Source organism: Buteo buteo, unplaced genomic scaffold, assembly GCF_964188355.1.
Source record: "Buteo buteo unplaced genomic scaffold, bButBut1.hap1.1 HAP1_SCAFFOLD_158, whole genome shotgun sequence".
In the NCBI taxonomy this organism is placed as follows: domain Eukaryota; kingdom Metazoa; phylum Chordata; class Aves; order Accipitriformes; family Accipitridae; genus Buteo; species Buteo buteo.
Genome location: NW_027439322.1, coordinates 108,431 through 123,405, shown reverse-complemented (window position 1 = coordinate 123,405; position 14,975 = coordinate 108,431). Strand labels below are relative to the sequence as shown.

The following is a 14,975-nucleotide window of genomic DNA, read 5'->3' as shown; positions in this document are numbered from 1 at the left end:
GACCCTCAGAGCCCAGCTGCCTTTCCCCCAGCCCTGGCCCTGGCCCCAGCCCCGGGACACCCCGGCCCCAGCCCCAGGCCCCGGCCCCTTGGTGCTGGATGCGCCCATCGATGTCTGTCCCAAGGGCAGGTGGGGGACAGGGCTCGGCCCGGGGGGACCCCGAGGAGGACACCCCCAGCTCACCGCCTGCCTCTCCTCTCTGCTCTCTGCAGACGCGGCACCAGCCTGCGCCCACAGCTCCGCCTGGCCCTGGACCAGCTGTGGGTGCTGAGCGGCGGAAAGGAGGCGGCGGGGGACGAGGAAGAGGAGAAAGGCGGTGATGAGGACAGGACCTCCATCCTCCTCGTCTGGCCCAGCGGCTCCTGCGTCGCCACTTTCGGGTGAGTGCCACGGCCAGGCGGGAGACGTTCCCAAGCACACCCGCACCATCATGAGAACGGCCTCTGCCCTGCGTGCAGAGCCTGGGCAAGGAGCGAGCAGCATGCCGGCAGGGAGGGATGGGGGCATGGGCAGGTCCCGCATCCCCTTTGGGTCCCCAGAAGGGGAGGGCGAAAGCAGCTGCTCTGGCAGGACACGGGGAGCCAGGGCTCGGGCAGCGCCTCTGTCCTGCCCCACGGGGCTTCGTCCCGCTCTGGCGTCCTTCCCCACGGGGCAGGGCTGCGCAGGCGCCCGCCTCTGCCCACGGGCTGGGGGGCAGCGGGGCCTGACGCTGGTTCTCCTCTCTTTCTGCAGCTCCCGGGCGCTGAAGGAGCTGTGGGTGGGCACGCTCCTGGGGTAAGCCGCGGGGATGCTGCAGGTGCAGCCGGACGGGGGAACGCAGCTCCTCAGCTGGGGAGAGATGCCCCCGTGGCTGCCGGCCGCTCTCGCTCGGGCAGAGCTGCCGCAGGAGGGAGAAGAGGCAGCTTGGGGCTCAGCCAGCTCTCTCCCTGTCCCTTCCCGGTCCACAGGACACCAGAAGGAGCCAAGAGAGCCCGGGTGACGCCTGTCCCATCCATCAGGCTCCTGGAGAAGGAGCTGGGCCGCCGCCACGCCGTGAGTGCCTGCCCGGTCTGGGCTCTGCCCCCGAGCCCTGGTCCTCCCGCCGAGCGAGCGGCAGAGGCATCGCTGCTCACCTGCCTCCGCTCCTTCTCTCTTGCCCAGTGGAGGACATTAAGCGCCGGGAGCCTGGAGAGGCTGATGGAGGGCCAGGCCGAGGTGAGAAGGGCTGCCTTTCGCCCGCCTCTGGCTGTGCCGGCACGTGCGGCCAGTGGGGTGAGGGATGGAGGGAAGGGTGGTGCCGCTCGGGGAGCGGAGAGGGTTGGGGAGCCGCCGGGAATGCCGGCACATCCTGGCCGGCGGTGCTGGGGGGAAACCTGCCCCGCGGGGCAGAGAGCCCGGGAGGGCAGAGGGTCCCGGCTCTGCCACGCTCAGGCTGCCGGTGCCGGCTGGCAGCTCGCCGGCGGCCCTTTGCGCCGCGGGGCTGCTCTCTGAGCGCAGCCTGGTTCTTGCAGGCTGGTCCCAAGCAAGGGCCTCCGACGGTCCCGCCGAGCAGCGGAGGGGGACTTTGCCACGCACCGGGTGAGTTTCGGGAAGAACGGTAAGCTCCTGCAAGCGCTGGAGCTGTGCTCACTTGTCCCTCGAGTGTCGCCATGCAGGTTGGGCAGCCCGAGGCAGGATGTCACCTCCAGGAGGAAGGAAGGACGGACACCCGCTGGGCAGCGGCCGCTGGACGTGGTTCTGCGGGGACACGGAGCCTCTGCTGCTGCCCACAGCTTGGAGGAGGACAGGGCGAGGGCTGGGCCAGGCTCTCCTCTCCTGGTGGCGTGCCGGCTCTCAGGAGCCTCCCAACTGGAGCTGCTGAGCCGGAGCTCAGAGGTCCAGCTGCTGGCTCCCTGCCCGTCCTGCTGCACCGCTCAGCACCACGCTGCGGGCAGGGCAGGCCCCGGGAGTGCTGGCCCGGCGGTCTCCGTTGACGGGCTCTTGCTCGGCTTTCCTTTGCAGCAGGAGGGAGCAGCAGCAGGAGGAGGAGGAGGATGGGGCTGCCCTGGCCCTTTGCTCGTCGGAGGACCCCGGCCGCTGCCCAGGTGCCAGGGCAGGTGGGCTCTGGCTGCAGCAGGGCGCTCTTTGGCCAGCCCCTGGCAGCCCTCTGCGGGGAGGACGGCTCCCTGCCCCGGCCCATCCAGGTAAGCCAGCCTGGCCAGGGGGGTCCCCAGCCCTCCAGATGCTCCCTAGAGGCGGTGGGAGCCCTCCCTCCGGCTGCTCCACAGGGCGTCCCCAGGAGCTGCGGGGATGGTGGCTTGGGCTCTTCACCCCCAGCAAGGAGCTCGCTCTGGGGCAGTGCTCTGGCCACCGCTGTCGGAAGGCAGCTCCTCGGCCAAGCAACTGTCCTCCTGCCTCTCCTGCAGGAGCTGCTGGCTGTCCTGCGCCGGGAAGGACCGTCGACGGAGGGGATATTCCGCAAAGCTGCCAGCGGGACGGAACTTCGGGAGCTGCGGGAGGCCCTGGACCGCGACGCCGATGTCGACCTGGGCAACCAGCCTGCACTCCTGCTGGCCGCCGTCTTGAAGGTGAGCGCTTCTGACCTGCGGCTGGAGGAGCTCCTGGCCGGCCTGGAAACTTCAAAGGCTCACCCAGAGCCCTTGGCATTGCAGGACTTCCTCCGAAGCATCCCCGACAAGCTGCTGGTGACCCACCTCTACGAGGACTGGATGGCAGCCATGGAGAGGACCAGCAAGGAGGAGAAGGTCTCCGAGCTGAAAGCGTAAGTGCGGGCAGCAGCCTGCCTGTTGAGCAGGAGCCCTGGCCGCTGGCTGAGAGCACCTGGAAAGCTGGGCAACTCAGCCGCTGGCTCCCCCCTGCCTTGGACAACAGGCCTGGGCAAAATCTGCTTTGTCAACCTAGTGTCCCTGTTCCCTCAGGGTGGCCGAGAAGTTGCCTGCAGCCAACCTCTTCCTCCTCAAGCGGCTGCTGTCCCTCCTCCAGCACATCGGCCGCAACGCAGCCACCAGCAGGATGAGCTGCAGCAACCTGGCCATCTGCCTTGGGCCAAACCTGCTGAGCCCACCCGACGAGGACCTGCTCCCGCTCCAGGCCATGCTGGAGGTGACCGAGAAGGTGCGCTGTGTTGGCAAGCCGGCTGCAGCCTTGCCGGCCTATCCGAGCTTGGCTGCTCAGAGGTCCCTGGCTGCCTCCTCCCTTGAGCAAATGCCGGTGGGGTGGCTGCCTGCAAAGGCAGCCCCGCAGCCACAGCCATCTGTGCAGAGGCAAGGGTCGGGAGTGGGAAAGGCTGCTTGGGACAACTTCAGGCAGCTGGGTTGAGAGCAAGGGTTTGATGTGTGCAGGTGAACACGCTGGCGCTGTTTATGATTGAAAATTGCGGCGACATTGTTGGGGAGGAGGTGGCTGGCCGCTCCTGTCCATCAGCTGGGGAGTCGCCAGCCCCCACGGACGGAGCCACAGGTATGAGGAGGAACTGAGGGCTGTCCCAGGCTGGGGCTCGGGATACCAGAAACCTCAACGTCAAGAAGAAAACCGGTGTAGGGCTTGGGGTGGGTTTTGCTTTGGGTGTGCTACTTCCAAGGCGTCACTGCTGCACATGGTTTTGCTTTCTAGACCTGCCTTTGGAAGAGCAAAGTGGCCCTGCAGGCAGAGGAGACCAGGGCCACCAGGCAGAAGCCATTCTGCATGCATCCCCCTCTCTGGGTGTCCTCAAAGGAGCTGGGGGAGACATGGTGGCGGAGTCCAAAACGACAGAGGTATGTCAGCTCTGCTCCACAAGCACCGTGACAGTGTCTCTCGGGTAGGAGGGTAGTTTCTGAGGAGGCCAAGTAGCTGCTGGGCCTCCTCCGGCCAGCCGATGGCTTGTGTGTTTGGGGTTCCTCCTCCTCCCCCACGGAATCATACGTTGTATGGAAAACTGGAAAGGTCCTTTCTCAAATGCATTAAGCATGTGCTTAATCCAACCAAATACCTACAAAAAGACAGCGGGGAGTAGCTGTCAACTTGAGAGGGCTTTTGCTCGGATCCTACTTCATCACAGTTTCATCAAGTCTGTTTTGGGGCAGGTGGACTGTGCAAAATGTGGATGGATGATGCAAAGCAGCATCTTCCCCAGAGAGCTAAGGTGGTAATTTGGCAAGCAGTCCCTTACTACTCCAGGCCGTCCCTTGCCACCCCTGAACTCCAACAATTCTGGTTTAGGCACCTCCAGCTTTGCCTCCAGCCACCCTCGAGAGCACGGCAGAGCCCCTGCTACGCCCGCAACAACTGGGCAGCCTTTCAGAGGAAAGAAGGTAAAACGAGTCACTTTGGGTTAAAATCAGAACTGTCTCCGCTGGATCGTGGCCTTACCTATCTAAGCACACTGTGGGATGGAAAGGTTTGCAGGCTCTCCTTGGGACAAGGAAAAGAGAAGGAACCGAAGGAGGAAACAGGCCTGGGGAGATGAAAGCTGTGCAGAAAAAAAGAAGAGGAAGAGAGAAAACAGATTGGGGGATCGCAGACGGAAAAGATGCAGGAAGGTCCGGCAGGTCGAGAAGCCCAGGTGTGTACCAGGCTCTGCTGCTGCGCAGGGTCTGGCAAGAACCCCGTGGCCGCTCCCCAGGGGCTCCCCATCGAGCCCTGCTGCGTGGCACAGGGGCCCTGTGCATCTCTGCGCGCGCACAGCTCTCTAAGGGCATTCCCCGTGGGGATAAGGCGCCAGAGCCCTCCCCTCGGCAATGCCAGCCGTAGCTCGCTCTCTTCTGGGCTATGAGCAATTCCTCGTCAACGGTGTTCCCCAGAGAGAGGGCAACCAAACCCTGCCTCTTCCTGGCGCTGTGCATTCAGCAGCGCTCTCTGACTCTGTCCTTGTAGGTGCCGTTTTCCTGTTACTGGCTGAACCCCTGTGAGTCCTGGGCCCGACCCCCACCGCAGTTAATGTTCTCAATAAAACGGTTTTTCTCTCTTCTGACTGTGTCCGCCATCGGCTGTTCTGGAGCGGGCAGCTGCTGTTTGAGGATGACCCCTCGGGGAGGAGTTTGGGATTGTGCCTTGTCCCAGCATCCTTGCCGGCGCGCATGAGGGCTGGGTTCAGGTGCTTTAGGAGTGAAAGCAAGGCACAGAGTTGCACAGGAGGGTGGAGGTTGGAAGGGAGCTGTGGAGGTCGTCCAAGCCCTCTGCTCAAGCAGGCTCCCTTAGAGCAGGTTGCCCAGGACCACGTCCTGGTGCATTTGGGCTACCTCGGAGGAGCAGCCCCATGAGCTCCGAGCGAGGGCAAGATGTAGGCAGACACGGTGGCCAGGAAGGGCTGAAGGTCCGTATGCAGCCACCGTCACCTGCAGCTTGCTGCTCCCTGCGGCCATCACCCTTGCACAGCGAGTGCCGGGCAGTTTCTGCAGAATCCCCTCGCTCATGGCAACGGTATAAACCCAACCGCCGTGCTGGGCGGTAGGAATGCATCAGCTCGCCCCAAAAAGCTTTGGAAGGGGCTCCAACAGCAGCCGGACTGCTGAGGCTTTTGTGCGCCCCGGTGTGATACAGGGGATGCCTGCACCCTGAGGGAGGAGGAAGGATGAGCACTCTCCCCGTCCGTCCGTCCGTGGGTAGGTAACTCTTTTGCTCACAGGTTGTGGTGGTTTAAGCCTGGCCGGTGGCTGAGCACCACACAGCCGCTCGCTCCCTGCCCCCCAGGGGGATGGCGGGGGAGAATCGGAAGGGTGAGAGCCCCGACCGTATCGCCACAGCAGGCTTCGCCCTCCCGGTGTCCCATCACGCTGGGACCCCCCACAGCACTGCCCAGTGACACACTGGGGGGAGTAGGGGGCACTGGGGGGAACCGAGGGGGTCACAGGAGGTTACAGGTGTGTGGGCAGGGGGCGGAAGGGGGGCACTGGGGGACGAGTGGGGAATGGCGGGGGGACCTTAAAGGGTCAGCAGCGGCACAGGGGCCGAGCAGAGGGACGGAGAGTAGCATCTGGCTGGCCCATCGGACCCCTGCCCGTTAACCCAGGCCCCACTGGTGCTGTTCCTCACCCCCAGCGAGCCTCCGCACATCTGCAGGGGGCAGGGGCAGCTCCACACAGGGAGGCCACCAGCAGAGACGTGGTTTTGTCCCTTGGGCTGCTGTGCACGCTGGCCCGGCTGCGAGCCCATGTGAGCCTCAGCCCCCTGTCCCGCGGGTCCCACCACACGCGCGTGACCCAAACGGAACGCTCTGCAAAGTTCGCTCAAAGGAAGCACGTGCTTCCGCCTTGCCCAGTCCTTCCTAAAGGTGTTCCTTGGTAAAGGTGAGGATGTAAGCGGGAACGGAGCCCCTTTCTGGGTTGAACAGCAGGCTGAGGGGGGCTCCTGCTGTGGCGGGGGCACCGGCAAGGGCCAAGCTGGCCAGTCTTCCTTCGTCCCGGTCTTCAGAGGTGGCAACCTCCTGCGTGCTCTGGGCTGGCACAGCCTTGCCCGTGAGCCAGAGGAAGCTTCCCTCTCCCCGAGTCCAGAGTCCTGCCCCATACACGGCACCCTGGGGCAAAGGGCAGAGGAACCAAGAGGTTCCCCTCCTTCGCAGGGTCCCCAGCGTCAGCTGTAGCATCGCGCCTATCCTTTGTAGTGCCCAGAGCCTCCTGTTTCGGGCCGAAATCCTCGGTTTTCGGGTCCAAACCCGCCTTTGATGACCCCCAGCCTTTCCTCAGGGCCCACAGCTCCATGCTGAGGCTCTCGGCCCTAAAGGTGGAGTTCGTTGCCTGGCAACCTCCACCCAGCAGTCCCTGGGGAGTCAGTGGGCCCAGGACAGCCAATCGCATTTGAGGAGGCGGGGGCAAGGCATGTGATCGATAGGTAACCCACCAGTCAAGCTTCGAGGCCTGCAGGAGAGGTGGCAAGAGGGGAAAAAGCCGGGCTCCCTGCCGGGTGTGTGTGTGGGGGGGGGTGTTGGTTGGAGGCGGGGCATGCCCGCTCCACCAATCACAGCTGGCAAGAGCAAAGCAGAGATGACTGATGAGCCGCCTGACCCATCACTGGATGGGAGGAGCGATCTCATGCAGCCAATCGGAGGAAACATCGCCTCAGGGAAGGGCGGGCCCCAAAGCAGGGCACAGTGGCAGCCGAGGGGAGCGATCCTCCGAGGCAGCACCGCCTGAAGGGAGGAGACTGGCAGCCCTCCCCAGCTGTGCTGACCCATGGGAGAAGAAGGTGGGGCCTTCTCCTGGGGCCAGGAGTTTCCTCTAGGCACCTGCAGTGCCGAGGGCTCCGGCAGTCCTGGGAGCTGAGTGTGCCAGGCGCAGGGCAAGCGGCTGAGCTGGGCGTTCTCCAGCGGCAGGCATTTGGACGAGGGGGGCTCGGCGGGAACCCGTCTTGCCCTCCCGCTTCTTCTTGTGCTTCTTGAAGTGGAAGCACTTGTGCAAGGCTCCAGGAGGAGTTCATTTGGTGCCCGCCCTTGCTAATTGCAGGTGGGTGGTCTGCAGCGGGCAGGGAATGGGACAGGACTGCTCGCAGGAATGCCGTGGGAGGGGAGGTCCGTCGCTCAGGGAGACAAGGATGAAGGGTGGGCATTGAGGGTTGTGGTGCTTCTCTTCCCAGGTCACCATTACGCGTGAGGAAGCTCTGCTTCCCTGGCAGTGGCCGAACATCTGCCTGCCCTCGGGAAGCCAAAGGCAGAAATCAAGCAAGCAGTCGGGATGGAGTTGCAGGAATAGTCGCCACCTGTCGACCCCAGCTGTCGCCCCAGTTCATTCTCTGTGTGGAGAGGCAGTTCAGGGTGCCAGGAAAAGGTAATTTAAGGGATCTCCACTGCTTATCGGTTCTGCTGACTCTCATGACTTTACTGGCATTGTGGCATTTGGTGCTAATGCCAAAGCTCTTGGGGAAATCTGTGTCAGGGTATTGGCATCTCTTAGGGTTGTGATCCTGTGGTAGGGGGGAAAGCTAAAAAAATGAGACACAACTGTAAGTAAAGAAGCAACATTGAGGGGGGGGGGGGGGAAATACATTTTCCCAAAACACTTTTGAGGTTTAGGGATTTGGTTTGAGAACTCTTGTTTTGGTGACACACTTGCTAATAAGTCCAAAAAGAGATTTATCTTTGCTTTCATTGAGATTTTGACTTGAGTGCAGTTAGTGATCTGCTGTAACCTTAAATCACTCCTGTCATCTGACCAATTCTCTGTTTTGTCTCTACTACTGAGCTGATTTTCTTTTCTCAAATGTGGCATAAAATTTGCATGTACTTCCTGGAAATTGAAAGATTTAACAGTGCTTTGTGGAGTGCTATTCAGTCGATGGGCGCATGGCACACAAGAATTTAGGGGTAAAAGTTCTTTTAGAGGTTCTGAGGGTTATGGTCCTGCTGAAAGATTAGTGAGAAATTCAGCTACACAGTTGTCAGGACTCATAAAACTTGCCAAGACTGCAAATATGTGATGTCTGGGCTTTGGTGTTGACTAAGCACAGTGCAAACACAGGTGGATACAAAAGCTGGAAACAAGAGCTTAGGCATAAAAGAACCAAACCAAACCAAAACCCAAGATGATGGAAGAGAGAAAAATGTCCTGCCAAAAATACTCCTTTAATTATTCACCGACAGAAAAGACAACTTCCAGAAGAGATTGTCTTCCTGGATGCAACTGTGAGAAGAAACCTAATTACTGAACCAAAATAGTACACATCTTGTAGGATGATAATAATGCATTAAGTATAAAATAAATAAAAAGGCAGAAGAAGCCATGCTGTATTTCCTTCAGATTGTGGATTGCCTCTCTTCCAAAGATACTAGATGTTTATCTGCCCAGTACTAACAGCACTTAAATATTATTTGCTGTTTGTAAATGAAGTATTTGAATTGGAAGTAAAGGCTTAAGATTATGAAGCTTTTCACTGCCAACAAAATGTCTAGGTGCTGAAGGAGCTGGCTGCTTGCTGGTCCCAGGGTGCAGGTAAAGCTACTTTCTGATTATCAGAGATGAATCAGAATCTCGGACATTGCCTGACTCTTCATCATCTCGGTATCGTGCTGAATATCAGTAGCAGGCAGGGAAGGGGGTTCTTGTGTCCCTGTCTGAGATGCCAAATTGTGATTTCTGCTCTCTGTCCCAGGTACGTGCCTGTGCAGGCAGCTAGATGGGAGCTTTCCCTCTGCAGAGCACGGCTCTCTGCGGTTTGCAGAGAATAATGTTTTCTACAGCCTTGTTTTCAGCTTTAGGCAGGTCTGGCTTCATTTTTCGGGGGAGGCAAGAAGGCTTGCCTTCTGGGAGTGTGTTTCACCACTGTCCCATTTTTGCTGAGGTCCATGAGTGTCCCTAGTTGTGAGTAAAGGAGCCCTGGTGGGACTGTGGGCTGGAGATGTGCTGCTTTTTGCCCCTTCTGCCCCTCCTCTGAAGATCTGATAGCAGAAGTGTCTTTGAGACAGGTTTTTTGACCTGCTTCAATGCAGTAATGGATTACTGAGAAGCAGCAGTACCAGGGAGTATGAATGCAATTTTCTCTTGCATGATTTGGCTGAAGATCAGAAATGTGCTTCACTGAATAGGAACATTGTTGATTAAAATGGCATGACTGTTGATGCCATATTACAGCGGTATCTTGCAGTGTTGGAAGCTCAAATCTATCTTTTCGTGTTAACTTAAAGCTTAAACTCTGAGAAGACTGTAGGAATTTAAATATCACCCTCTGCAACCTATGCAGACCTTGAGGTATGAGCCAGACTGAGAGGAGTGAAGAAAATGTGTTCATGCTTTTTTATCCAGCTGAAAGAGCTCTGTATAGCTTTAAATGCTGTTGCATCTCATTTTTAGTTGAATATAAGCAGATGGTAATAGATTAGGTGTCAGATATCTTGTGAGGGCAACTACCTGGCAATGACATATTATTAACAGTAGTTTAAATGATTGCACTTGTTTCAGAACAAAGAGTGGAGTTCTGTCTATTTTTAATCTGAGTTTCTGAACTATCTGATTGGAACTTAGTACTGGGGAGGCCTTCAATACAATTTTTTTTATGATGATCACTAGGGTGTGATGGTTATCGGTTATTTTTAGGTGGTGTGGTCAAATCAGAGGTGTTGAAAGCTTACCCCTCATCTAATTGGGGTGGGTTTTGTTTGTTTTCGGTGCTTATTTCTTTTGGAAAAGCTGAAGATTAAAATCTCTCTGTATATACCCATGCACCCCTTCTCCATGGTGTTTACATAAATGTTTAGGCTGTTTTCCAGGCTGTTTCCTTCGTGCAAGACTGGTTGGAATCACCTTAAAACACCCTTTTACCCAGCACCTGCGAGGGAGGACCACAGTGTTTGGGGACCTCGGTGGTCCCAGTGCCTGAGGATGGTGTGTGCACACACACACACATTTATCTGGGGTGTTCCTGCAGCTCCCTGGGACTGGGCTGTAGCCAGGGCCAGGGTTTGTGAAACCCCTTGTCTGAAGATTTCTTGGGACCACAGCACCCACAAGGGCAGGAGCAGAGGGACAGGGAAGAGAAGCATTTAGCAATATTTAGCAGGGGCTCTCACCAAACCAGGCTGATCCACTCTCCAGCTTCTCCCTTAACTTGGGGGGAATCTGCTACCACAGATGTTTCTGGCGTTTGCCGCATCGGGAGGATTGTCAGTGGGCTGCACTGGGAGCAGGTTATGGGAAATAAGAGCCTGTAATGGTCAGACTACAATGCTGGGAGATTTTTACAGTAATGCCCGTGCTGCAAGAATCCAAAGGTCAGAGAGGAAAATTGCAATACCAACTTCAATTAGTGACTAAGAAAGGGAATGACTTTCATGATGTGTCAGACTGTGCCTCTAAGCCCTATGAGAAGCTGCCACCCTTCTCCGATGACAGGTAGCGTCGTGGCAGTGGCTACTGCTGGGCCAGGAGCAGCAGGCAGATGCTGCGCAATAAAATGAGAGCAGAGAGCAGGCAGGCTTGGTCTGTGAAGGATCTGCTATCCCATAATTCATTCCCTGCCCTTATTCACTGGAGGCTGAATGTGAGGATCTTTGTTCACTGGGGTTTTTTTGTTTTGGTTTTGTGGTTTGTGTTTTTTTTTTTTTTTCTCTTTCTTTTGGTTTGGTTTGTGGTTTGTGTTTTTTTTTTTTAGGGGAGTTTAGGAGAACTGACTATGGGCAGCAGAGAAGATCTGGTGATTCAAAGGATCTTTTTTCAGTTGTTCATGCTAGAAAGTTCTTGGGTTTTTTTGTTTTGTTTTTTTGTTTGCTTCTTCCTGCTGCCACTGAACACCTCTGGGATCCATTACATTTTACGGGGATTGTTGCTTTGGAAGATGGCAGGAGGTCCTGTGGGCCTTTCTGCCAGCCAGCCCTGCAGGAGCAGGGAAGCTCTGCTGGGAGGAGGCCAAGGAAGGGTGTCAACAGCTGCTGTAGAAATCCAGACGAGCAGTTCAGGTACATAGGAGGGATCAGGGGTACAGTCCAAAGGATCCACACAGGGATGTGCTTGAATGATGACTGTTCCCTCCCACCCCAGTGCTATGAAGGACATTTGTGCCCAGGTCTTGTACCAAGGGACTGTCATACCCTCGTGTACGGGGACCCCTCGTACACGCACCCTGGCACGATTAACTTTGCACAATCTTGGCCCCCTTCCCTGTCTTCAGGGGAACCCGAACTAGTAAAACGTTTTTGGCTTGTTTTTCTTCCTTGCATGGTGAGGATGGACCATGGCAGCATGATGTCCTTACAGTGTCACTTGGTGGGGAGACTTGGACTTGTCCTCTACAGGCTGGACACTAACTGTCCAAATGACTTCCTAGAGCTGGCTGCAACAAAGAAATGCAGTATCATGCTAAGGAGGAAATGACAGCTGGATATCTCCCTCCCAGAAGCTATAGCAAAAGAAGAGAATGAGAAAAATGAGGGATAATTGTTCCTGACAATGGTGTCTTTTAAAATCAAAATAGAGATTTTTTTTTTCCTTCAAAATAGAGATTTTTTTTTCCCTTCAAAATAGAGATTTTTTTTTTCCTTCGAAATAGAGATTTTTTTTTTCCTTCGAAATAGAGATTTTTTTTTTCCTTCGAAATAGAGATTTTTTTTTTCCTTCGAAATAGAGATTTTTTTTTTTTCCTTCGAAATAGAGATTTTTTTTTTTTTTCCTTCAAAATAGAGATTTTTTTTTTTTCCTTCAAAATTTCTCAGGAAGTTTTTGGTGATGTTGGACTCTCCAGTGCAGAATGATCTGAACACCGCTGCAGTGTCCTGATGACAGGACTTTTCCAAGCACTCAGCTTTAGAAATAGTCTATGGAAAGATGTCCATGTCCTGGGCATGAGATTTAAAAAAAAACCAAAACAACCAACCAAATTAAGAAAATAAAATTTGAGCGGAAAGTCCTCCTTTCTCCCCAGTGCAATAATTCTTCATGGCACTTGGAATCATGCTCAAAAATGTTGAATCTCTTCCCCTTAAGTTTGAAAGACGGAAGAAAGATTTGAAAATAAACATGGAAGAACACCTGGTCTGCAGGAAAGTTTTTGTGGGGAAAAAAGTTATCAAAAGCAGCTTGGTGATGTGATTTTTATTTATTTATTTATTTATTTTCCTATTGCCATTTAGGTCAGAGGGACTAATTTGTATGATTTTCTTAAGAATGCTTTCATGTGTAAAATTTAGATCTCATAAATCAAGACTCAAACAGGACAATAGTAAGGATGGAAATGTTTTCTTTACTGGCATACTGGGGACAGACTTTATAGTAGAGAGTGTTGCAATAGGACAAGGGGTAATGGTTTTACACTAAAAAAGGGTAGATTCAGACTAGATATAAGGAAGAAATTTTTTACAGTGAGAGTAGTGAAACACTGGCACAGGTTGCCCAGAGAGGTGGTAGATGCCCCATCCCTGGAAACTTCAAGGTCAGGTTGGACAGGGCTCTGAGCAACCTGACCTAGTTGAAGATGCCTGTGCTCATTGCGGGGGGGGGGGGGGGGCGGGTTGGACTAGATGACATTTGAAGGCCCCTTCTAAGCCAAACTATTCTATGATTCTACGCTAACAAGTTTGGAACAATGTCATCCAGTTCTGGGCTCAGCAGAGAGGAGTGAAACATCACTGGAGTCAGGGTGCCACTTGTTTCTATTAAACATTTTGTTAGAATCTTTCTTTTCTTACTGTAGTTTTGTACAGGCATTCATCTGCCTTTTCCAGTGTTTAATATTCACATGCTGGAAGAGTAATTTAAATGGGTAATAGATACAGAGTGTAACCATTAAATCTAGTTCATAACAATGCAAACTATTGGATGGCAACAATTGCAAATATATGCCTGGCTTTGCAGGATGCCAACTCGTTGGCTTGGGACACAGAGCTCACCTTAAGTGACAATAAACATTTTATATTTAGATGTTCATTGCTGAGCCAGATGAACACAAAGAGCTGCAGCGTTTCATTTTTTTTTTTCTTTTTGTTTTATGTAGGGGCCTTATGCGGACTGACGGCAGTCCCGGAGAGAGATCCAGCCTCGCTCGAGTGGAGTACACCTGCAGCTTTTAATGAGAAACGACAGCTATAAAGCAGCACTATGTGCAATACCTCTGAGACCTGTACCCTTGCTGGTGCTCACACTTGCATGGAGGAGGAGGTGAGCAGGATGCCTAGCAATAAGAGAATGATAGCATTTGAAATTTCTGGAAGAAAAAGAGTTATTTCTGTCTGTTTTCTTCATTCCTGTCTTTTCTGCTCCTTCTGATAAGCAGTGTGGCTATGTTGTCGGAAGGATAAGCTGAGAAGTGGGTTAAATGAGAAGGTTTTCCTCTGGGGGGAAAAATCTGGAAGTGGCTTGGAGCCATATTTTGTAGCTAAATGGATTGTAGCTGTAAAAACGTGCCGTAGCTAGACGATGAGTAAGGCTGTGTCACAAACTGGAAAAGTTGTGGCTGACTGAGGAAATCTGGAGGGGTTTTTGTGCTTGTGGAGTGTCTGTTTTTTAAGAGCTTCTGGAGAGCTGGATAGCTTCAAGAGTAATGTCAAGTCGTTTTGGGGTCCAAAAAAATGCTGAATTGCTGCAGGAGGAGTGTATGGGGTTTGCTGAATCTGAAATAGCTTGTGAGCACCACTGGAGGCACAGTGTTGTGGGGACACCCCCAGAGGTGCAGTGCCCTGGGCAGTGGGGTAAGGGTGTACTTGTGTGGCTGTCACCTTAGCCTGTTTGTAATTCTGTGCTTGTGTGGGAGCTGCCTGTGTCTAGGTGAACAGTACCTCAGTCACACCTTCCTTCTCATACTGTTTTAATGCTACCGTATTTTAATTTGTCTCCCATTATTAATTAATGGATTGACTCCCCTTCAAAGCAGGTTACTGCTTTTTTCCAAGTGCTGAACTGAAAATGGTGACCAAGTCCTGCATACAATGATACTTTCTGCTAGAAAGTCATTGGAATGATTCAGGCACCCACTTTGGTGCTCATCCATTAGGGGAGGACTTCACGTGTGCTGTACTTTGGGAAATGAGTGTGCATTTATTTCTCCATTTAACTGGATTTTTGTGTGAGTGAGATTTGTTAATATTGTTGTATCACTGATTTTGCTGGCTTGCCGTGGAAATCTTCCCCAAAAGAGTTAACAGCTATTTCTAAACAAGATCCTCCAGACCAGATACATCCTGAACAGCTGAGTTGACCTGGGAAGTGGTTGTAGCCTCAGGTGGAGCTGCCATTACAATCACAATAACTGAGCTATCATATTATCAAATTCTCCAGCTCCCTGAATTGCTGATCTCACTTCTAAGCTTTCTGTAAGTGGAACTTCTGAGTCCTTGATGTAAGAAAAGCCTCGGCAGCTTTTAGTTATCTTTTTGGCATTTTCCATCAAAATTTCTGACTAAACTTCACAGCTTCCAGCTGCCTACTTGGCAGTAGGTTTAGGGAGCTGAGTGAGCACTAATGCCAACCCCATGGGGGTCTGCGCTTGCCCTCAGGCTGTGATGGCTGGTGTGATGCTGGTGGTGCATCTGGTGCAGAAAAGGAGCCTTCCCACAGACACAGGAATAAGGCACGAGTCAGCTGGCACGCTCAGCTCATGCTGCT

The 14,975-nt window shown here is 54.0% G+C and overlaps 1 protein-coding gene across 1 annotated transcript; it reads left to right on the top strand.

The window, feature by feature from the left end:
• Positions 1–319: 319 nt before the first annotated feature.
• Positions 320–4,293, top strand: LOC142028140 (T-cell activation Rho GTPase-activating protein-like). The gene is made up of 6 exons (XM_075022183.1): positions 320–380; positions 2,212–2,546; positions 2,631–2,740; positions 2,898–3,093; positions 3,321–3,438; positions 3,592–4,293. The coding sequence occupies exons 1-6, from the start codon at positions 320–322 to the stop codon at positions 3,780–3,782; spliced, it is 1,011 nt and encodes a 336-aa protein (XP_074878284.1). The 3' UTR covers positions 3,783–4,293.
• The last annotated feature ends 10,682 nt before the right edge of the window (positions 4,294–14,975 follow it).